Source organism: Diachasma alloeum, unplaced genomic scaffold (genome assembly GCF_001412515.2).
Source record: "Diachasma alloeum isolate Michigan unplaced genomic scaffold, Dall2.0 Dall_scaffold_00196, whole genome shotgun sequence".
Lineage (NCBI taxonomy): Eukaryota > Metazoa > Arthropoda > Insecta > Hymenoptera > Braconidae > Diachasma > Diachasma alloeum.
The window spans coordinates 334,387-355,951 of NW_021680361.1; the positions used below are offsets into that span (position 1 = coordinate 334,387).

At 37.5% G+C, this 21,565-nt stretch overlaps 4 protein-coding genes across 7 annotated transcripts in view; 3 read left to right on the forward strand and 1 right to left on the reverse strand.

The window, feature by feature from the left end:
• The first annotated feature begins 1,740 nt into the window (after window positions 1-1,740).
• LOC107048706 (protein ST7 homolog) lies at window positions 1,741-6,788 on the forward strand. The gene is made up of 3 exons (XM_015272035.1): window positions 1,741-1,826; window positions 3,134-3,598; window positions 5,560-6,788. Exons 2-3 carry the CDS (start codon window positions 3,172-3,174, stop codon window positions 6,681-6,683), a joined length of 1,551 nt encoding a protein of 516 aa, XP_015127521.1. The 5' UTR covers window positions 1,741-1,826; window positions 3,134-3,171; the 3' UTR covers window positions 6,684-6,788.
• A 2,197-nt stretch (window positions 6,789-8,985) lies between these two features.
• Window positions 8,986-12,401, forward strand: LOC107048702 (NKAP family protein CG6066). Of its 2 annotated transcripts, XM_015272028.1 has the most exons (4): window positions 8,986-9,707; window positions 9,938-10,028; window positions 10,972-11,553; window positions 12,166-12,401. In XM_015272028.1, exons 1-3 carry the CDS (start codon window positions 9,622-9,624, stop codon window positions 11,545-11,547), a joined length of 753 nt encoding a protein of 250 aa, XP_015127514.1. In that variant the 5' UTR covers window positions 8,986-9,621; the 3' UTR covers window positions 11,548-11,553; window positions 12,166-12,401. The 2 variants fall into 2 exon arrangements, with proteins under 2 accessions (XP_015127514.1, XP_015127512.1); XM_015272026.1 differs by lacking the exon at window positions 12,166-12,401 and having other exon boundaries at window positions 10,972-11,628.
• A 1,561-nt stretch (window positions 12,402-13,962) lies between these two features.
• LOC107048683 lies at window positions 13,963-15,968 on the forward strand (the record flags this gene model as incomplete). Its single annotated transcript, XM_015271996.1, has 3 exons — window positions 13,963-14,094; window positions 14,655-14,747; window positions 15,589-15,968. Coding segments are annotated over 3 exons (579 nt in total), but the record flags the coding sequence as incomplete, so codon positions are not given.
• A 2,335-nt stretch (window positions 15,969-18,303) lies between these two features.
• Window positions 18,304-21,565, reverse strand: part of LOC107048692 (persulfide dioxygenase ETHE1, mitochondrial) — a 5,308-nt gene continuing 2,046 nt past the window's right edge. For all 3 annotated transcript variants that reach the window (XM_015272007.2, XM_015272008.1, XM_015272009.1), the window contains exons 2-7: window positions 20,781-20,868; window positions 20,570-20,714; window positions 20,311-20,496; window positions 18,873-18,961; window positions 18,565-18,775; window positions 18,304-18,449 (exon numbers count right to left, since the gene is read on the reverse strand). In XM_015272007.2, the coding sequence (XP_015127493.1) occupies window positions 18,373-18,449; window positions 18,565-18,775; window positions 18,873-18,961; window positions 20,311-20,496; window positions 20,570-20,714; window positions 20,781-20,868 (796 nt within the window). In that variant the 3' untranslated portion in view covers window positions 18,304-18,372. The remainder of the gene's footprint in view (window positions 18,450-18,564; window positions 18,776-18,872; window positions 18,962-20,310; window positions 20,497-20,569; window positions 20,715-20,780; window positions 20,869-21,565) is intronic.

A 21,565-nucleotide genomic window follows, 5' to 3' on the forward strand; every position in this document is an offset into this window, starting at 1 on the left:
CCCAGCAAAATCATATATCTGTTTAGTTATAACGTACATGCATATACCTAATATAAATAGAAATTATCGATGAAAAAGGATATTACATTATCTTAGAATTAGCAGCTTGGGATAGTTTTCTATTACTTTTTTCCTCCTTTATTTTTCGTGAAATTATTCACTAGATTACGAGGTGAAACAAAGGAGATAGAGATATATATATTTGATTGTAATCATGATTTAATGGTTTAATTTTATGATTTTTACACTCGGCAAGAGCCGATTATCTGATTGTAGACGAAATCAATGTACAATCCGTATTTTTCTTCCTTGAAATTTTTTTCTTGTTCTTCTGAATTTGCGCTCCAGGCATTACTGTGTCCTTATTTACGATGAATACATCTTCCAGTTGATTTTTTTTTCTTTCATTACGGCCAATGGAGAATCTTTTATACCGATGACGATGTGCGATTGCCTCTTGATTGTCTGGAGCGCAGGTTTATCAGTTTAATGTGGGGAAAAATATGGGGCTATGTGGCAGAGGTGCAGTTGAAGCTTTTTTTCATTTCAATAATGGGTCTAGACCAAACGCTATTATATTACATGTTGTAGCCTAATTACAGACGTTTTGTAATAAAAAAAAAACATTCAGTATATATTGATGACTGTTCTTTCTTATCCTTTCTTCAATTGATTATTCTATTATCTGTTTTAATAAAGATAACACTTATAAGTGTTATCCTGGCTAATCGAGATCCTGGGCACACATGGAGAAAGAAACAACCCCCCCCCCATAAAAATCATTGTTTCGAATCGTGAAAAATTTACTCATTTTCAGAATTCTACCAGAAATCAATTTCATGCCTAAAAAAATTAGATTTCTAAAGTTTAAGCAATTTCAATTATTTATTTACAAACAACGAATGTTGAAAAAAATAATAATTATGTGCAAAATGTAATTTGAGTGACACTGAATATTCATGATTTTTTTAAAAATTTTCTCACGCAATTTAATTGACAAATTTGATGACTGATTGTCGTTAATAGAATTCTTATACAATTCCAATAGAATTTCTTAGACAAAGCTTTCGGTTTTTCCAGCAAATTTCTCACACATGTCGCATTCAAAAAAATACTCGGTGATAAGTATCACCGCGCATGCGTACATGACGGCTACGACCCTGAGTAAATCATGAAAGCTCCGGGTTTGTCGTCATAATTGGACTCATGGGGTTGACAGAGACCGCAGAAAGCCCTTTACAGGAATAAAAAAAATATGTGAGTGTTTCTTGGAACATTCTACCCTCATCTCTATCAAATGATGCATTTTTCAAGTCATTTGAAACGATACCCCCCCATAAAAATTATTGTTCGAAATTGTAACAAATTTATTCATACTCAGAATTTTACCAGAAATCAATTTCATGCCTAAAAAAATTAGATTTCCGAAAGTTTAAACAATTTCAATTATTTATTCACAAACAACGAATGTTGAAAAAAATAATAATTCTGTGCAAAATGTAATTTGAGTGACACTGAATAATATTCATGATTTTTTTCAAATTTTTCTCACGCAATTTAATTGACAAATTTGATGACTGATTGTCGTTAATAGAATTCTTATACAATTCCAATAGAATTTCTTAGACAAAGCTTTCGGTTTTTCCAGCAAATTTCTCACACATGTCGCATTCAAAAAAATACTCGGTGATAAGTATCACCGCGCATGCGTACATGACGGCTACGACCCTGAGTAAATCATGAAAGCTCCGGGTTTGTCGTCATAATTGGACTCATGGGGTTGACAGAGACCACAGAAAACCTTCCACGGGAATAAAAAAAAATAGGTGAGTATTTCTTCGAACATTCTACCCTCATTTCTACCAAAAAATGCATTTTTTCAAGTAATTTAAAGTCTTTAAATCCCAAAGTAATCAATGCTAACCTGCAAAAAGCCTTCATCCATCTCGAAACCATAACAACATTGATAATAGAACAGGTTGACTATTCGAAATCAATCAATAAAGAGCGAAAAAAATTAGGGAATTTGTGGAAGAGTTGATGCATATGTGATTGGTAGATTTATTGATCATCTCATGTGTGTTTTTAGAGCTGATGATGATGAGGTACTAAATAATAAACGTAGAACTAACGTTAAATCATCGTTTGAGACCTAAAAATTATAGGGAAAAATATAAGAAAAAGGCAAACACCAGATAGAATTCAATGGAGAAGTTCCCGCCGACATAAAAGAAAGAAAAATCCATTTTCCAGCCGATTATCCCTTTCCGGTTCTTTTTTCATTTGCTTATCATAATGCGAAAAAATAGGTTTAAAAAATTTTCCGAAACACATGGAGAGATTTTTCCATTACCTGAATGAGATTTCAAATTACTTTTGCTTTGCGTGCTTATTCTGATAAAAAAAAACACTTTTTATTGATCTTTAACATAATTCCTCCTCATTCAATGTTGTAATTTGTAAATTAAGGAAAAAAAATATATATAATAAGAATAAGAATGCATAAAATTACATTAATCTAATTGTGAAGACGGAAATTGAAATGAAATCAAGTAAAATAGTATAAATTCAGTAGCGAAGTGGTAAAACGGTTCAAGTCGACTCATCTCCCAGTTGAGTTTTTGACGAATATTTCCGAATCTAAGGGAGATAGCGAAATTTTCGAAATGACATTTGTTGAAGCTCTCACTCGGCTCTACAAAAAAGGTTATAATAAAAATTTTGCTATCTCCCTTAGATTCCGAGATATTAATTGAAAACTGGTCTATAGTCAAAACTGACTTGTGTCGTTTTACCACTTCGCTACTGAATTGATCTAGAATAGGGTAAGCTGCCCTGTAGATGGACGAGCTACTTTTGAATAGCAAATTACGCAAAAAAATACTGAAAAGTGAATTGTTGCTTTGAATTTTCACTAACTGTTGTAATTCTTAACCCCTGAGTGCCGATTTTTTTTTCAATTGCTAAAAAACAAACGTCCATCTACTCAGTTTGCCCTATTAAAAATCGCTAGTATTTAAAAATCGCCTAATTTTTTTATCAAAAACTTCTGGCACTTGAAAAAATTGTGTGACTCCCCTTAAATCTCGAAAAATTGCTATCAGTCACGTAATTTTCTGCTAAAAAATTCCAGACTTCCGAGGAAACCCCCAACCTCTCCACCCTTCCTAAATGGCCCTTCTCTTCACCAGCATGTGGGACTCAACGATGTTCCTGAGCACCCTGACCCCAAAATTCTACGTCGCCCTGACCGGCACGTCCTCCCTCATCTCCGGCCTAATCCTGATATTCGAGTGGTGGTACTTCCGTAAATACGGGACCTCCTTCATAGAGCAAGTCTCCCTGAACCACATCTCCCCGTGGATCGGAGGAGGGGAGACGTCCACCGAGTCCGCAAACACTCCGTCGAACAGCACTAGCACATCATCCCAGCAGAACGTCCCCGAGTGCAAGGTCTGGCGAAATCCGCTGAACCTCTTCAGAGGTGCCGAGTACCAACGCTTCTACTGGGCGACCAACAAAGAGCCCCTGACTTATTACGACATGAATCTTTCCGCTCAGGATCACCAGACATTCTTCACATGCGAGGGCGACACAGGTCAGTCGGAAAATGATTGAATATTTGGTTGTTGTCGATGCCCTTTTTCCTGGCAGATTCGATATTCCCTTTTTCAATTGACTGTTTATGATCATAACTGAACCCTGTCACCCTTAATCTGACCCTTGTGACCCTTATTCTTCCTCTCATCTCCCTGATTCTGAACCTTGAGACCTTTATTTTGACCCTTGTGACCCTTACTTTGACCCTTGTGACTTTCAATATGACCCTTATTCATGCCCCTCGCGACACATAAATTGAACATTGTGACCCTTAATCTGAGCCTTCTGACCCTTATTCTAACCCTTAATCTGACCCTTGTGACATTACCCTGATTCTGAACCTCGTGACCCTTACGACCCTCACTCCAACTTTCATGGCCATTATTTTGACACTCGTGACCCTTGCGACACTTACTCTGCCCGCATGACCCTTAATCTGACCTTTGTGACCTTTACTCTGACCCTAATGACCCCTATTCTAATCTTTATGACCCTTAATCTGACCCCTGTAACCCTTATTCTGCCTCTCATCACCCTGATTCAGAACCTTGCGACCCTTATTTTGACCCTTGTGACCTTCAATCTGACCCTTCTGACCCTCATTATACCCCTCGTGCCACATAAATTGAACTTTGTGACCCTTAATCTGAGCCTTCTGACCCTTATTCTAACCCTTATGACCCTTAATCTGACCCTTGTGACATTACCCTGATTCTGAACCTCGTGACCCTTACGACCCTTACTCCAAATTTCATGGCCATTATTTTGACCCTTGTGACCCTTGCGACACTTACTCTGCCCGTATAATCCTTAATCTGACCTTTGTGACCTTTACTCTGACCCTCATAACCCCTATTCTAATCCTTATGACCCTTATTATGCCTCTCATCACCCTGATTCAGAACCTTGCGACCCTTATTTTGACCCTTGTGACTTTCAGTCTGACCCTCATTATACCCCTCGTGACACATAAATTGAACATTGTGACCCTTAATCTGAGCCTTCTGACCCTTATTCTAACCCTTATGACCCTTAATATGACCTTTGTGACATTACCCTGATTCTGAACCTCGTGACCCTTACGACTCTTACTACAACTTTCATGGCCATTATTTTGATCCTTGTGACCCTTGCAACACTTACTCTGCCCGTATAATCCTTAATCTGACCTTTGTGACCTTTACTCTGACCCTCATGACCCCTATTCTAATCCTTATGACCCTTATTCTGCCTCTCATCACCCTGATTCAGAACCTTGCGACCCTTATTTTGACCCTTACTTTGACCCTTGTGACCTTCAATCTGACCCTTCTGACCCTCATTATACCCCTCGTGACACATAAATTGAACATTGTGACCCTTAATCTGAGCCTTCTGACCCTTATTCTAACCCTTATGACCCTTAATATGACCTTTGTGACATTACCCTGATTCTGAACCTCGTGACCCTTACGACCCTTACTCCAACTGTCATGGCCATTATTTTGACATTCGTGACCCTTATTTTGACCCTTGTGACCCTTGTCGACTCATTCTCCCTGTATCACCCTTAATCTGACCTTTGTAACCTTTACTCCGACCCTCATGACCCCTATTCTAATCCTTATGACCCTTAATCTGACCCCTGTGACCCTTATTATAACCCTACGTGACCCTTATTCTGTCTCTCATCACCCTGATTCAGAACCTTGCGACCCCTATTTTGACCCTTGTGACCTTCAGTCTGACCCTCATTATACCCCTCGTGACACATAAATTGAACATCGTGACCCTTAAGTTAAGCCTTCTGACCCTTATTCTAACCCTTATGACCCTTGTGACATTACCCTCATTCTGAACCTCGTGACCCTTACGACCCTTACTCCAACTGTCATGGCCAGTGCTTTGACACTCGTGACCCTTATTTTGACCCTTGTGACCCTTGCGACACTTCAAGCCTGACCGCTCACGAAATCACAGGTAAAGCCGAGTACGAAATAATGCAGACAGCGTGGCGCGAGCGTAACCCAGTGGTCCGGATAAAAGCCGCGCACAGCGCGCTGGAGCGCAATCCGGACTGCGCGCCCGCGTACATTCTCCTCGCGGAGGAGGAGGCGACGACGATCCTCGATGCCGAGAAGATCCTGAAGCAGGCGCTGAAAGTCGCTGAAAACTACTACCGCAAGTCCCAGAACACCCAGCACCAGGGGACGATAGCGGAGGCCATTCACAGACGCGACACGAACGTCCTGATCTACATCAGACGTCGTCTGGCCATGTGCGCCCGAAAGCTCGGTAAATTGAAGGAGTCCGTGAAGATGTTCAGGGACCTGACGAAGGAGGTCCCCCCGATCATGAACGTCCTGAACATCCACGAGAACTTGATCGAGGCACTCCTCGAGATGCAGGCGTACGCCGACGTCCAAGCGGTGCTCGCCAAATACGACGACATCAGTCTCCCAAAGTCAGCGACAATCTGTTATACAGCGGCTTTGCTGAAAGCTAGACTAGTCGCGGACAAATTTTCACCGGACGTAGCGTCCAAACGGGGTCTGACGACGGCGGAGATGTCCGCGGTGGAGGCCATCCACAGGGCTGTGGAGTTCAATCCCCACGTGCCCAAGTACCTCCTGGAGATGAAGCCCCTCATCCTCCCTCCTGAACACGTCCTCAAACGCGGCGACTCGGAAGCTATCGCCTACGCATTCTTCCATCTTGCCCACTGGAAGCAGATGGAGGGGGCCCTCAACCTCCTCCACTGCACGTGGGAGGGCACCTTCAGAATGCTACCCTATCCTCTGGAGAGGGGCCACCTCTTCTATCCTTATCCCACGTGCACAGAGTGCGCTGACAGGGAACTTCTTCCCGCTTTTCACGACGTCAGTGTCTATCCCAAGAAGGAGCTGCCGTTTTTTATTCTATTCACTGCTGGACTGTGCTCTTTTACCGCGCTGTTGGCACTTCTGACACATCAGTATCCGGACACCATGGGGTTTGTGGCTAGGGTCATTCTCGCGTGGTTCAGCCTGCCGTTTTATTATATCATGGATAAGCTGGAGTCGGTTTTGCCGAGCAATTTGTTGCAGCAGTTGTCGAGGATATAAAAGGGCTGGGGGAGGTTCGAGGGCTGCGAGGGCTTTTAAGGATGTTCGACACCCTTTTACCCAAAATTGACGTTGTTTTCATTTTTCTGGCAAATTATCGATGGGAGTGACGTGAAAAAATATCACGTTTTTGCGTTTTGTCATTATTTAATGACTGACGAAATTTTAAGGTGGTGCGAACATTTTCCTGCGTTTTCTCTAAACTTTTAAAAAGAATCACAAAACTGTAGAAAAAACGCATGAAAATTATCGCACCACTACGCAACTTCGTGAGCCATTAAATAATGACAAAACGCAAAAACGTGATATTTTTTCACGTCACTCCCATCGATAATTTGCCAGAAAAATGAAAACAACGTCAATTTTGGCTGAAAGAGTGTCGAACATCCTTAACATGCGCACGATTTTTTGAGGTCTCGCCAGTTGAAGAAACATCTCTCTTTCTGGGGGTGGAATAACGGAGGGAAGATTTCTATATTCCGTTCAAGCCGAGTATTTTATTTTTGGGAGATATTTTATTGAAGAAAATATTTCGGTAGCGAAGGGTAAAATAGTTCAAGTCGATTTTGACTATTGGCCAGTTTTTAGTGAATACCTCGGAATCTAAGGGAGATAGCTAAAGTTTCGTCGGGACCTTTTTTGTAGCACTCAATTTGCTCTAGAAAAAAGGTTATTACGAAAATTTCATTATCTCCTTTAGATTCGGAGATACTCTTCGAAAACTCAACTAATCACTTCGCTACTGATTTCAAAGAAGAAACAGAGTGAAGTAGTTATTGGATTCATTTTTATTTTCATAAAAAAGGCTTCAAAAGTCACTGGAAATTGGCCTCTCAACTTATTGTGATTTTTTGAATTTTTCTTTCGGTGATTAAATTATGATGATTGAGCTCCCGGGGTAACCCTACGTACTTAGATAAAGTTGGAACTGATGGAAACTCAGAGCAGTCTCTCTGACTCCGTCTGGCTGGGGCTCTCAATCACCTCAGGGTAGGAGCTAAAGAGACTCTGCCCGCCGAAAACGCTTTGAATGAACCAGTCTGAGACATTTCGTACTATTTTTTTAGATTTTTATTTCTCGGTCTCAAAGCTAAAATCGACACGAAATTTCGAATTATTTATTTTTATTCAGTGATTTCTCTTCAGGCTATTGAGCGTCACAATCAATCAGAATTCACTCAGGTCTTCAGTTTTTTCTCACAGAGAATTCGTTATTCTCACATCATCGTCTTCGATTTTTATAATAACTTTCATTTCTTCATAAGTGCATAATAAAAAATGGATTCAACAGAATATTTTTTTATCTTAAAAATATTTTTTTCTTTAAAAAAAATAGAGATCATTTCATCAATTTACAAGATTCATGATTTCATTCTCTTTCTGCGGAAGAATCTCAGCAAAAATAATATTTTGTTGAATCCTTTTCCATTTGAAAACTGGAAAAAAGCCATTTTTTTCTACAGATTTTCATTTCGACGCAAATAACTAGGAGTAACATATCGTTATCCCCATCGTGACTGATTTTTTTTAATTTATAGAATCTCTTCTTCTCTTCTTACGTAATGATAAGATTTCGATGAATATTTAGCATAAATGTCTGTGGCAATGTACAAAAAAGAAGAGTAACGAACAAGATACTAGAATATCTTATTAATATATTTGCTTCCTCTTGTATGTACTAATTCTTCCCTAATGGACTATCGCGCACACGAGTGAAATCGCTGTGCTTTTCACTGAGTTTTGAGGTACTGTAAAGTTACTGTAATGGAGTAATCATAATTATACAATGATTATGGAATAAATGTGGATAGAAAGCAGTTCACAATGTATTATTTCTTTATGACTTGCCCATTCATTTTTTGATAGGTTCAAAAACATTTAGGGGAGGGTGGCCCCCCTATAATTGCCCCACCCTCCCCTAATAATTGATTGTAGAATTCATCCTTTGATGGATTATTTTCTCCGTTCTGATTTCGACCAATCAGGGTGCAGTATTCGGGGCCACGTGATCCCTTCACGTGACCCCTTCGCTCTGCTCTCCTCAAAAGAGAAGAAAAAATCCTGCCGATATGGCCCAGTGGGAGTTCGTTGGGAGACGCCATATCCTGTTCTTTAACATCTATTCCTTTTTTTCCATTTTCCTTTCTTCTTTTCCTTTCTGCTCCTTCTTTTCCTTCCTTCCTCTTGTTTTCCTTTCTTTTTAGCTCTCCGAGAATTAATAGTAGTCTTAAAGACTACCAACGAACTCCGCAGTATATAGAATCAGTGGAAATAAAATCGAAGATCAGATTTAAAGTGCTGAAAGTGGAAGTTCCGAATAAATTCTTTCAAGATTTCTATACTAGCCGTGGAATTATCTTTGAAGGAAATTTAATTTTGTAAATTCAGTTCAACTTTTTGCGGAATTAAAATTGGAGATTTGGTGAAAGAACAATATTTTGGATTTTAATTCTCGGGAAAAATCGATCGGAATTCATATAATGGACACAAAACATCGCGGATACCATTGAATAACATCTATTCTTACACCAAGGACACACGAATGTAAACATCAATCATCAAGGTTCTATCAAACCGAGTGAAAAATATTTGAAATGAAATATCCTGATTTCGGGATTTCCCGAAGCATTGGATAGATGGTGTTGTTTTGATCATGTTTCACCTGTGATGTATTTTGAATTTGAAAGAGAAAAGAATTGAACGAGTAGTTGAATCAAACAAGAAAAGAAAGAAGTTTTGAACTATTCGGTACTGCCCCCTGGGGGGTGTAACCATAACCATCAATTACTTGGAGGAGAAATGGTGCTTGCCTCTACTGCTGTTAGAGGATATAACCAATTACGAATAGAATAGAAGAATATGGCCCAGTGGCGCTGTCATTCTCCATTTGTCGGAATCTTCTCGTTTGGATGAGAATCACTGCGAACAAAACAATCTGATGGACGGACGCAGAAAGGATCGGGAGCAGATTGGACTTCTCGGGGTTGATAGAATATGGGCCAAGTCTCCCACGAAACTAGAGGAGTAAGTACTCACTTTAAAAAAAATAAAAATATATCTTTTCGGTCCTCTGAAGTCTCTCGATGCCCATTCTCGTGGGGTGTTCTAACCTAAAATTACACACTCATGATAATATGAAAACATTACTGAAGAATAATGGATTTCACCGAATAATAATTTACTAACAATTGTTAATTAATTACATTTTGATCCTAAATAGGTTTAATTAAACATTTTATTTTCTTATTTTCTAGGACTGATGATGAGGATGAGGCCCTAAAAAATAAGACTAAGGCTGATTTATCACCAGAGAGCAAGAAGCGGAAGAAGAAGGAGAAAAAGAAGGTGAATATCAATTATTACTTTTTCCTTTTTTATTTCAGTGGATTTAGCAGTTTATTTTATAATTTTTTTCATTTTTGTTTCTAAAAAGTTACTTGTGCCAAACGAGTGCTCTTGAGATGAAGAATTGAAATGGAAATTTTGTCTTGAGGTTTTCGACAATTTTTTCACCTCAATTACCTTTCCTCGAACATAAATAATATTTTTTAGTATATCTCTGTGATGTTATTGAATGTTTACACATATTCTCACTTACAAACTAAAATCCATCAAAAGCTTCCCCAGAAAAGTAAACAAGTGGACAATTTTATTTTTTTGTAAATAAGGATAGTTATTGTTGTTAATAAATTAGCAATTTGCCTTCGAATGGGTTCTCTTTTTTTAATTCTTCTTTTTTTATTCTACTATCGTCAATTAGAATGTCATCAAAATTTTGGGCATTATTTCGTTCTGCCAAATAATTCTACATTCAGACCCTCTCACGACTCGAATTTGTTTTCACTCGATATTCATATTCTGATAGAATCAAGAGGGTATTGTGTTATCAATTTTTTGAGCCATGACTAATTCCATTCTGATGTCAATTTTTTGAGTGATCGTTGAAAAATCGATTTTTTGAAAAATATCAATTTTTTCGAATCTGTCAGAAAAATTGAATTTTAGTTTGTGTCAATGAATAGAGCTTATGAAAGTGTGTATTTATGAAAAAATTCATGAAATTCGATTGATCGAGGATTGACGATCTTCTTTTATAATTTCTCCCTAAAATGTTATTCATGCCGAACAAACTTATTTGAAAAAATAAATCAAGTGGAAATTTTCCTTCAATTTTTAGGCCACTTTTTTGCCCCAAGTACCTTTTACCGAGCATAAATAATATTTATTTCAATATTTTTTATAAATTTTGAATCATATTTGACTTTCCCAAATCAACTTCCTCTTCCAGAAAAGCAAAAAACTGAAGAAAGAGAAGAAATCGAAGAAAGAAAAGAAAAAACGAAAGAAGAGAAAGCGAAAATACTCTGAGAGTTCCTCAGACTCAGACTCCTCCGACGGTTCGGAGACAGTGGAGTGGGTGGAGAAAGACAAACTGATCGAGAAACCAAAGAAACGAAAGACCTCGTCATCAGACGACAGTGGAGACGACGGAATGGTGGGTCCAGTGCAGAAGCAACACGTGACACTTTCAGCGAAGGACTTCGGCAAGGCCCTTCTACCTGGTGAGGGTGCCGCCATGGCTGCCTTCGTAGCCGAGGGAAAACGAATCCCTAGAAGAGGTGAGATCGGTCTCACCTCCGACGAAATTGCGTCCTACGAATCCGTGGGCTACGTCATGAGCGGTAGCAGACACAGGCGAATGGAGGCTGTGCGTATACGTAAGGAGAATCAGATATATTCGGCTGACGAGAAGAGGGCTCTTGCCATGTTCAGTAAAGAGGAGAGACAGAAGAGGGAAAACCTGATACTGGGACAGTTCAGGGAAATGGTGACTCAAAAATTAGCTCAAGAGCAGAAGAAGTGATCGGAGATATGGGAATTGTAAATATTTTTGGGAGATGTTGCCACTCAGGGCGCTCGTTATAGTTCTAGGTAATTAATTTATTGATTAATTGATGAAGTGATTGGGAGTGAGAACTCTTTTGATTTATTGCGACGACTCGTCACGATAAGCTCAACACCTTAATAAAACCTGTTTTTATAAAATTATGTGGGTAATTGATTTTTTTTCTGTGATCATGTATATATTATATATAAGATATTCCACGCCAGATGAGTCAACCGCTGACCCTCAACCTCTTGGAAATTGATGGCGATTTTTTCTACGATTGGGGAGGTTGAAAAACTATATCTCAAATTTTTTCAGATTTTTTCGACAGCCCGAAAAAATTGAAAAAATTTGAGATATCTGTTCGGAGATATAATTTTTGTTTCGTTTTTCCTTTTTTTTTCAATAACTCGAGTTCTATCCATCCGATTTTGATTTATTAAGCGTCAAAATTTTTCTTTTTGTACTGTTTATAAAAATATTTTTAGCGAATTTTTTTTTTCGATCTCTAGATGCGCATAATAACGACTTTTACCAGCAAAATAGTAACAACAAAAAGAAGGGAAGGGTTATCCCCCAGGTAATCACGAAGAGATATGGGAATTGTAAATATTTTTGGGAGATGTTGCCACTCAGGGCGCTCGTTATAGTTCTAGGTAATTAATTTATTGATTAATTGATGAAGTGATTGGGAGTGAGAACTCTTTTGATTTATTGCGACGACTCGTCACGATAAGCTCAACACCTTAATAAAACCTGTTTTTATAAAATTATGTGGGTAATTGATTTTTTTTCTGTGATCATGTATATATTATATATGAGGTATTCCACGCCAGATGAGTCAACCGCTGACCCTCAACCTCTTGGAAATTGATGGCGATTTTTTCTACGATTGGGGAGGTTGAAAAACTATATCTCAAATTTTTTCAGATTTTTTCGGCAGCCCGAAAAAATTGAAAAAATTTGAGATATCTGTTCGGAGATACAATTTTTGTTTCGTTTTTCCGTTTTTTTTTCAATAACTCGAGTTCTATCCATCCGATTTTGATTTATTAAGCGTCAAAATTTTTCTTTTTGTACTGTTTATAAAAATATTTTTAGCGAATTTTTTTTTTCGATCTCTAGATGCGCATAATAACGACTTTTACCAGCAAAATAGTAACAACAAAAAGAAGGGAAGGGTTATCCCCCAGGTAATCACGAAGAGATATGGGAATTGTAAATATTTTTGGGAGATGTTGCCACTCAGGGCGATCGTTATAGTTCTAGGTAATTAATTTATTGATTAATTGATGAAGTGATTGGGAGTGAGAACTCTTTTGATTTATTGCGACGACTCGTCACGATAAGCTCAACACCTTAATAAAACCTGTTTTTATAAAATTATGTGGGTAATTGATTTTTTTTCTGTGATCATGTATATATTATATATGAGGTATTCCACGCCAGATGAGTCAACCGCTGACCCTCAACCCCTTGGAAATTGATGGCGATTTTTTCTACGATTGGGGAGGTTGAAAAACTATATCTCAAATTTTTTCAGATTTTTTCGACAGCCCGAAAAAATTGAAAAAATTTGAGATATCTGTTCGGAGATATAATTTTTGTTTCGTTTTTCCTTTTTTTTTCAATAACTCGAGTTCTATCCATCCGATTTTGATTTATTAAGCGTCAAAATTTTTCTTTTTGTACTGTTTATAAAAATATTTTTAGCGAATTTTTTTTTTCGATCTCTAGATGCGCATAATAACGACTTTTACCAGCAAAAAAATTTTCAGTCTCGTTAGAGGTTTTCAATGACTCACGCAAAAAGATTTGTCCACAACACCCGCTGGGTAAAATATCCTTATCTCGCTTGCTCTGTTCAATCGGCAAGTTGACAAATTCTGACCTAAACTTCGAATATCGGGACGGACCTTCCCCGCCCACTGCCCGATCGCACGTCGCCGAATGACTGCGGAAGGCAAACTCCTGCAGAAATAGGGATTACTTAGTGGTTTCTTACTCAACCACTCAGGCAACTGTTCTTCCAGATAATTGTCATCCCCTTTTGTGAAGGTCTCAAGTCCTGGGTATACATATTCCTCATTTCGTGATTTTCGACAGTTGCAACTCGCAATTTGACTCGACAATATCTAGTGAAATATAACGCATCAACCATTCATTTCCGTAATTCGGTTTCATTTATTTCAATGTTTTCGTGAATCACTGTAAATATATAAATTTTATAAATAAACTGTTTTTTACTGTGAGTAAAATTTTGTGATTGTGACTTCAACGCTTAGAACTTCGGAAGATACCATTGTGCACAGGAGCTTCTTCCATTCTCGATAAACATCATGGAATATGTACGATAAATTTATACAATTGTTCGTTATAAATTATCAGTGAATATCGCGTGTTGATTATTTATTGTATCCACAGAAGGGAATTCTCAACGTCGAGGGCAAGAAGTTTATTATCCCCCGGGATAATAACAAAGTTGGATCTTTGGCGAATTGTAATATACAGCTGGAACATCCGGTGAGTAATGAAAGAAATATTTCAGACGTAAAAAATTTTGTTGTACCCAGGGTGGGGGGTACTCATAATTATAGTAGGTTCTAGGCTTAAAGGGATAAATCCCACCAATGGTTTATCGGCATTTAAATATGAGAATTTATTACATGATTGTAATTACTGTGTCATCTGACTGATTACAAAGAGTTTACGACTTTAGTACGCGTCGGAGGCCAATTCAGGTCTATTCTGTGCAGACCCAACCGTCTCTTAAATAATACATTGATTGCTTACATTTCATCACTTGGTCAGCATAATTCAGTTACGCTGACAATGCTGTATGTCCACATATTAAACAATAACGCAATTGACCAAATCTGGGGCATAACAATTTTGATAACGGGAAATTTCCAAGAAACTTCCCCGGACTCTAAGAAATTTTCAATATTCGAAATGGTCAAAATATTGAAATTGTAGACAATCCGATCTAACTGACGAAAAAAAAAAATTATCTTGTCCATAATTTTTAAATTTTTTAATAACTTCATAGAATATTTTTTCATCTTGACTTCCTTATGTTCCAGAGCATTTCGAAAATCCACATTCGAATTGACTGGACGAAAGTGGGACTGGTTGTCACAAACATGACCAGCTCCGGCAAAACCTTTCTCAATAACGTGAGTTGGTTGATTCAATCAAAGATTTTCACCCGTAAATATTCGATATTTTAAATTATAAAATTTTCATATCGAATGCCACAGGTTAAAGAATTATTGTTAAATAAGTGTAATCAGATAAAATTTCAATGGGTACCCTCTCACAAGGGAATTCTGGGGAATGAGGAAGCGGATCGCCTAGCCAATGAAGCCACTAATTTGGCACCAAACTTTAACTATAAGTTACCATTTACTGATTTGACTGAAACTTTAAAAAAGGACTCGATTTTTATTACCAAAGAAAAAATAGAATTAACTAGAATGAACAAGGGAAAAATTCGAGGAGAGGAATACTTTCAATGGTATCACAAAACATCTAAAAAACCATGGTTCAATAAATTTATGTTCCCGAGGAGAATGATTGTATGGATCAACAGAGCAAGAGCGAACCATTATAGCCTAGCTAGCTCGCTTGCCAGGATCACAATTATTGAATCTCCAAATTGTAAGTGCGGTTGTGCTCATAGAGATCTTAATCATGTATTATGACAATGTCCACTTTATTCTATGAAGCGTGTAGAACAGTACAACAAATTACAAAAAGAACGTATGTTTCCCCCATATGATATTAGATCATTTCTCAGTACACTCAATCCTTGAGTCCTTATGGCCATTGATCTATTTGTTCAGAAAACTAAAATAAAAATCTAAGCCTCTTGCAACAATGTAACTAATGTAAAATAGCATGAGTTCAAGAACATGAGAATCTGATGTACACACTGTAAACATACAAAATGTAAATATTTTTCTGCAAAGTAAACCTTAACGGTTTAAAATGGTTAAATAAAAAAAAACACCACAGGTTCCGATGAAGCCGCTGGAAGCCAAGATGATCAAGCGATGGGAAACAACCTTGAGATTGGGAGAATTCGAGGGTCACCTGAGCCTCCACAAGAAGGCCAGGAAGATCGCCCGGACGGCCTCGAAGAAGCTCCAACAGAGCCACTCCAACGGGCCGTGCTCAAAATGCAGCAAGCACCGCATTTTCAAGATCCAAGCGGTGTTCGACGAGAAACGAAAATTCCACCTGAAATTCGTCATGCCTAAGAGGAATGTCACGAGTGGAGATGGCGCGGGTCTGAGGAGAGCAGCTCTCCATCGTTCTCTCTGTCAGAATTTCTCACATTTGAGCCTGATTACGCCGGAAGGAGACTGATCATCTACTTAATCTTGTAATCAATTCTCTGTAAATACACTTGTGAATACATTTTAATATCTAATAAAATTTTCAAGTTAAGTTTCAAGTTATTAAGTTTTAATTTGAGTTAAGTTTCAAGTTGTTAAGTTTTCAGTAATCAATTCTCTGTAAATACACTTGTGAATACATTTTAATATCTAATAAAATTTTCAAGTTAAGTTTCAAGTTATTAAGTTTTAATTTGAGTTAAGTTTCAAGTTGTTAAGTTTTCAGTAATCAATTCTCTGTAAATACACTTGTGAATACATTTTAATATCTAATAAAATTTTCATGTTAAGTTTCAAGTTAAGTTTTAATTTGAGTTAAGTTTCAAGTTAAGTTTTCAGTAATCAATTCTCTGTAAATACACTTGTGAATACATTTTAATATCTAATAAAATTTTCATGTTAAGTTTCAAGTTAAGTTTTAATTTGAGTTAAGTTTCAAGTTAAGTTTTCAGTAATCAATTCTCTGTAAATACACTTGTGAATACATTTTAATATCTAATAAAATTTTCATGTTAAGTTTCAAGTTAAGTTTTAATTTGAGTTAAGTTTCAAGTTGTTAAGTTTTCAGTCAAGTTTAAAGTTAAGTTAGCTTAAGTTTCTCTTCAAATGTACGCTAATGAATAGATAGAATTTAATCATATGTTTTCAAAAATTTCTTTTCATCACGCTGTGACGAAAAGTGAACTTTTCGGCACGCTCCGCGTGCCTAAAAGTCCAATTCCCGCCACATTGTGATGAAAAACATTGTTCGTAACTCGTGAAAAAATGTTTTTTAGCTCGTGGGATTATATCACTCGCCTTCGGCTCGTGATATAAACCTCCCACTCGCCAAAAAACACTTTTTGCTTCCGAATGGAAACTTTGTAATCGCAATTTTTTTCGATTCTTTAATTTTGCTTGGATATGACTCAGGGTGATCTGAAACGTCGACATTTGATATTTTTAGCAAATGTATGTATGTATGTGTGTGTGTGTGTGTGTGCGCATGCACATTTGTCCAGAAAGTCATCAATAACTCTGAAACTGTCTTTACGAAAAATCTGAAATTTTGGCTCATAATAGGTCCTAATGGGAGACAGACATGTGCAAAATTTCAGCCTGATCGACTAAGTGGTTCCTGAGATATAGCATTTTCTCAAAAATGGTTTTTCACGAATATCTCATCAACGGCTTTATCAATTAAAATTTTTTTTATCCGAAAATCTTTGTTTTGATAATACCTATCTTTTTGTATCAAAACCTAATGAATCCACTACGGAGAATGGGTTTTTTTTCTATTTTTTCACTTTTTTCAAAAAATCGCTTGTATCCACGATAACTCAAAAAATAATTGAGATAAAAACTTCAAACTTTGTATGATTATAGCGCCGTTGGTAACGAAGGCTGGTATTGTCGGTGGGCGAAATCGGCCCAGTAGTTCATGAGATATTTAACTTTATAATCGAAAATTCTTCCTTTAATATCTCAAAAACTACTGGACCAAATGCATTCTGCTTGCTCTCAAAATTTTCGTCTGAGTGGTGGCTATCGATGCAAATCAAAATATAGGTACCATTCAATTGAAAGTTTTCGAGATATTTCAATTTTTCTCTTTTTTTGAGATCAGATTCCTATTTTCGACTGTGAAGTGGTTTAGACTTCTATTAACGCTGTCAAATTCATCATTCATATCAGGTTGGTGTCTGGTTATTGAATTATATGGTCCTGATCATGAATGTAACGCGTGGTCAAGACAGGCCCTGAACCGGGCACCCGTGTGGGATCTTATATGGAGATCCTAGCCCCGACCTGATTCGGGGAACTACATCAGGTCCATGCTGAGTTAACTTATACGGTCCTAATTGAAAATGTAATGTGTTCAAGGGAGTTCGATCCATCACAGAAGCGGAATTGGATTTTGCAATGGAATAACTACGGATCCATTCGGAAGCATACTACCAATGGAATTAGTAGAAATTAAAAACGAGAGAAAGTAGTATCACAAAAAGCGACAGTAAAAAAGCTTCGGTAGAATAGGCTTCTACCTCTGCTTGTTTGCACTCGTTACGAAATATACTATTTTTTTAAACAGAATTTCGGAGATATCTTTGGATATTATGCTTCAAATTAATGAAATAAGGCATGAAAAAAAAAACTTTCATCATTTTATGATGAACGAAACTCATCTTGATTTATTCTCCGGCAATTCATCCCACTTCACTTTCCCTCCCGACCTCCCTATCATCAAAATCACAAAAGATTTTTAACACTGCTTCCGTATAGCATTTATCGTTTCATATAATTCTGTCCAATTAAATTACATCAGCGTATCCTCGTAAATAGAAAAAGTCACTATATGCAAAAAGTTTTATTTCTTCTCTTCATGATTCAAAAAAATTATTACACATCATTGACGGATTTTTCAATGTTCCTTCTCTTCTGCGTCTTTATCCATGAGCTCGTAAATACCACAAACTCTATTCGCCGGCACAGCTTTATCTAAAAGAATGACCAGAAATAAATGGAACAATGGGTCTTATCTGAAATGAAGGCTGTAATTCACCTAGAATTATTAAAGAGTCCTAACAAGAGTTTGATTGAAAGGAATACTTGCCAATCATTTTGGGATATGCTAAATTAAGATTCTCCATGATCCTGACGAACTCATCCAGAGATTTCGTCAACCGTGGATTGTAAGCGCGTTCTTCAGCTACTGTTGTCACTGTTCTCCCAGAGTAATCGTGGGCTGGATACAGGCGGAAATTTTCAGGTAGGGTGAATATCACTGAGTGCACGGAATTGTATAGAGTACGTGGTGAGCCGCCCTGTAGGATGGACAATCCAAAATAATTCCGCAATGGCAACATTTTCATCCTGATTTATCTTTGAAAGACTATTTCCCGAGTTAAAAAAAAACTTTACCTGAAAATCCGTTCGCCCGCAGCCGCGAATTAGGAGAGTATCACCAGTGAACGCAATTCCTTGTTCTTTGCACACATATGTGACACAACCTGAAATTATTGAAATTTTGGGGCTGAATAATCCCTGAATGCTCTTTGTATTCATTTATATTCATTATCAAATATGTGAATCAAAGTTATCACAAACTAAAACCCATCCCTGGCGGATCTGTCGATTGTAGAATCGAGTTGATCAGTATATCGATTCGTATGCGAGTGTAGTTCGATTCAGATCTCAGATTATTGATGGAATCGAAGATGAATCGACTTCATAGGGAGTCGATAGCTAGTGAATTTCGAATGATAAAAATTTATTGCACCAAAACTTGAACGACTCATCGGGTGGTCGATTATAAAAGACTCCTTACGGTCAGACCAGGATCGACTTGAAGAAAGTCGATTGTGACTCGATTGCCCGCATATTATTCACATCAATCGACCCACAATCGACCAGTTGTTGAGTCGTTTCATATAAGTGAATAATATGAAGTCAATCGAGTAATAATCGACTCAAGGATCAGTCAATTCTCCCACTGAAATTATGAAAAATATTATGAAACGACTAAACAACTGGTCGATTGTGGGTCGATTGACTTAAATAATGAGGACAATCGAGCTACCATCGACTTGGCAGCGAGTCAATTCATTTACTAAGTATAAAAAACTAGTATGAAACGACTGAATAACTGGTCGATTGACTTGAATAATGAGGACAATCGAGTCACAATCGACTTTCTTCAAGTCGATCCTGGTTCGACCGTAAGGAGTCTTTTATAATCGACCACCCCATGAGTCGTTCAAGTTTTGGTGCAATAAATTTTTGTCATTCGAAATTCACAAGCTATCGACTTCCTGTGAAGTCGATTCATCTTCGATTCCATCAATAATTTGAAATCTGAATCGAACTACACTCGCATACGAATCGATATACTGATCAACTCGATTCTACAATCGACAGTCAATCGAATCTCGGGATGTGGACGTTCGGGGATAGAAACGCCTCCCGGTGCACACATTCTCTCAGAAGCTAAAGGTCTTAACTGGTAACAGAATGCCGTTAATTTTCCAAATTATTGAATAAATTTCCTGCCGAAAGTTATCGATATTTTTACAAATCTAAGCACATTAATCTTCAGGAAGCGATGATGAAGATCAATGTGCTTTAGTTTCAAAAAATATTAATAGCTTTGAGCAGGAAATTTGTTTGAAAATTTCGAGGAAACGGTGGCCTTCTGTTACCCCTTAAGCTACTTACTTAAACAAATGATGACATCTTGGGAATCGTAAGTCGTGTTCTATCATGGCATGTCTCGATCACTTCTCAATTGTTATAGAAATCATATCAATCAAAGAATTCTAACGAGAATGTCGGCGTATATGAGCAGAAAAGAATGTCTTACCTTCGGTATGTCCTGGCGTAGGACATGCCAACAATTCGTGTCTCCCAAATTGGACTCGATCTTGCGGGTCAAGAAATAGATCTGCTCTCGCGCCACTACTTCTTGATATAACTGATTGACAACCTGGTAATAAGGTCTTCAGCTTTCCGGTGCCGGTTATGTGATCCGCATGCATATGAGTATTCACTAAAATATGTAGAAAAATAATGGGCAATCCCTCTCGAATATTGTGATAGTCAATTATTTATATTCTCCTCACGTGCATAAATCAGTTCTAAATTCAATTCTTTTATTATTGTAGCATCTCTCTCTGCCCATTCGATAACAGGATCAATCAGCACCGCTTGCTTTCGCATTATGTCAGCTAATAGGTATGTGTAAGTACTTGATACTGGATCGAAGAACTGTTTATTGAACGAGAATAACAAATATTAGTCAAGCTATTAGAAGAATCTAGTAATGCTACTCACTTGTCGAAATAAAAAATCTTTTGAGAACGGTATTTGCTCAATCAGCGTCATCTTATTGTGCGTTCCGAAATAACACTCACTCCTAGGCCTAAAGTTACAAGAAAATTAATTTTCAGAAAGCTAAGTATAAGTATAATGAGAGAATGGCCCACATTTCCTCTTCGATTTCTACGGAAAAACCAATTTATAACATGAGGATACGATAAATAATTGTTCAGAAAAATGAAATTCTGATTTTTTTCTACAAAATAGTTGCTATTGAACATTGTCTATAAAAAACACGCAGTAAAACTGCGGAATTCTTCAATAGAATCGGCCAAAAACTAATAGAATATTCAATAGAAATTTCCATCGAATCCGCGAGATTTTCTCATGAAATTTTTTCGTGCGTGAGGATTCAATGATTTATTGAACTCAACATTTTCCTAACATTGGCAGCCAACATTACCCCAACTTTGGCAGCCAACATTGCCGCAATGTCGGTAGCCAATAGTGTCCCAACGTCGGCAGCCAACATTTTTCCAATATTGGCAATCAACATTACCCTAACGTCTTACAAATCACCCAAAACAAATTTTATGCCTCTCGCTTCGCTCCGTTAAATCGCGGTTTTCAGTCCTCGAGGCATAAAATATCGTGTGCCACACGGCAGTAAAAGGATTTTCTGACGAATGTGATTATAACCCTCGCCTTCGGCTCGGGCTATAACGTCACATTCGTCAGAAAATACTTTTATATGATACGTGCGTGTAACCGCATGGGTTTCAGTTGACTATAGTCAACTG

Coding starts and splice junctions, on each gene's coding strand:
- LOC107048706 (XM_015272035.1), top strand. CDS start 3,172: ATGGCCCTTCTCTTCACCAGCATGTGGGACTCAACGATGTTCCTGAGC. Junction 3,599..5,559: donor CACATGCGAGGGCGACACAG/GTCAGTCGGAAA, acceptor ACGAAATCACAG/GTAAAGCCGAGTACGAAATA.
- LOC107048702 (XM_015272028.1), top strand. CDS start 9,622: ATGGACGGACGCAGAAAGGATCGGGAGCAGATTGGACTTCTCGGGGTT. Junction 9,708..9,937: donor TCTCCCACGAAACTAGAGGA/GTAAGTACTCAC, acceptor CTTATTTTCTAG/GACTGATGATGAGGATGAGG. Junction 10,029..10,971: donor AGAAGAAGGAGAAAAAGAAG/GTGAATATCAAT, acceptor TTCCTCTTCCAG/AAAAGCAAAAAACTGAAGAA.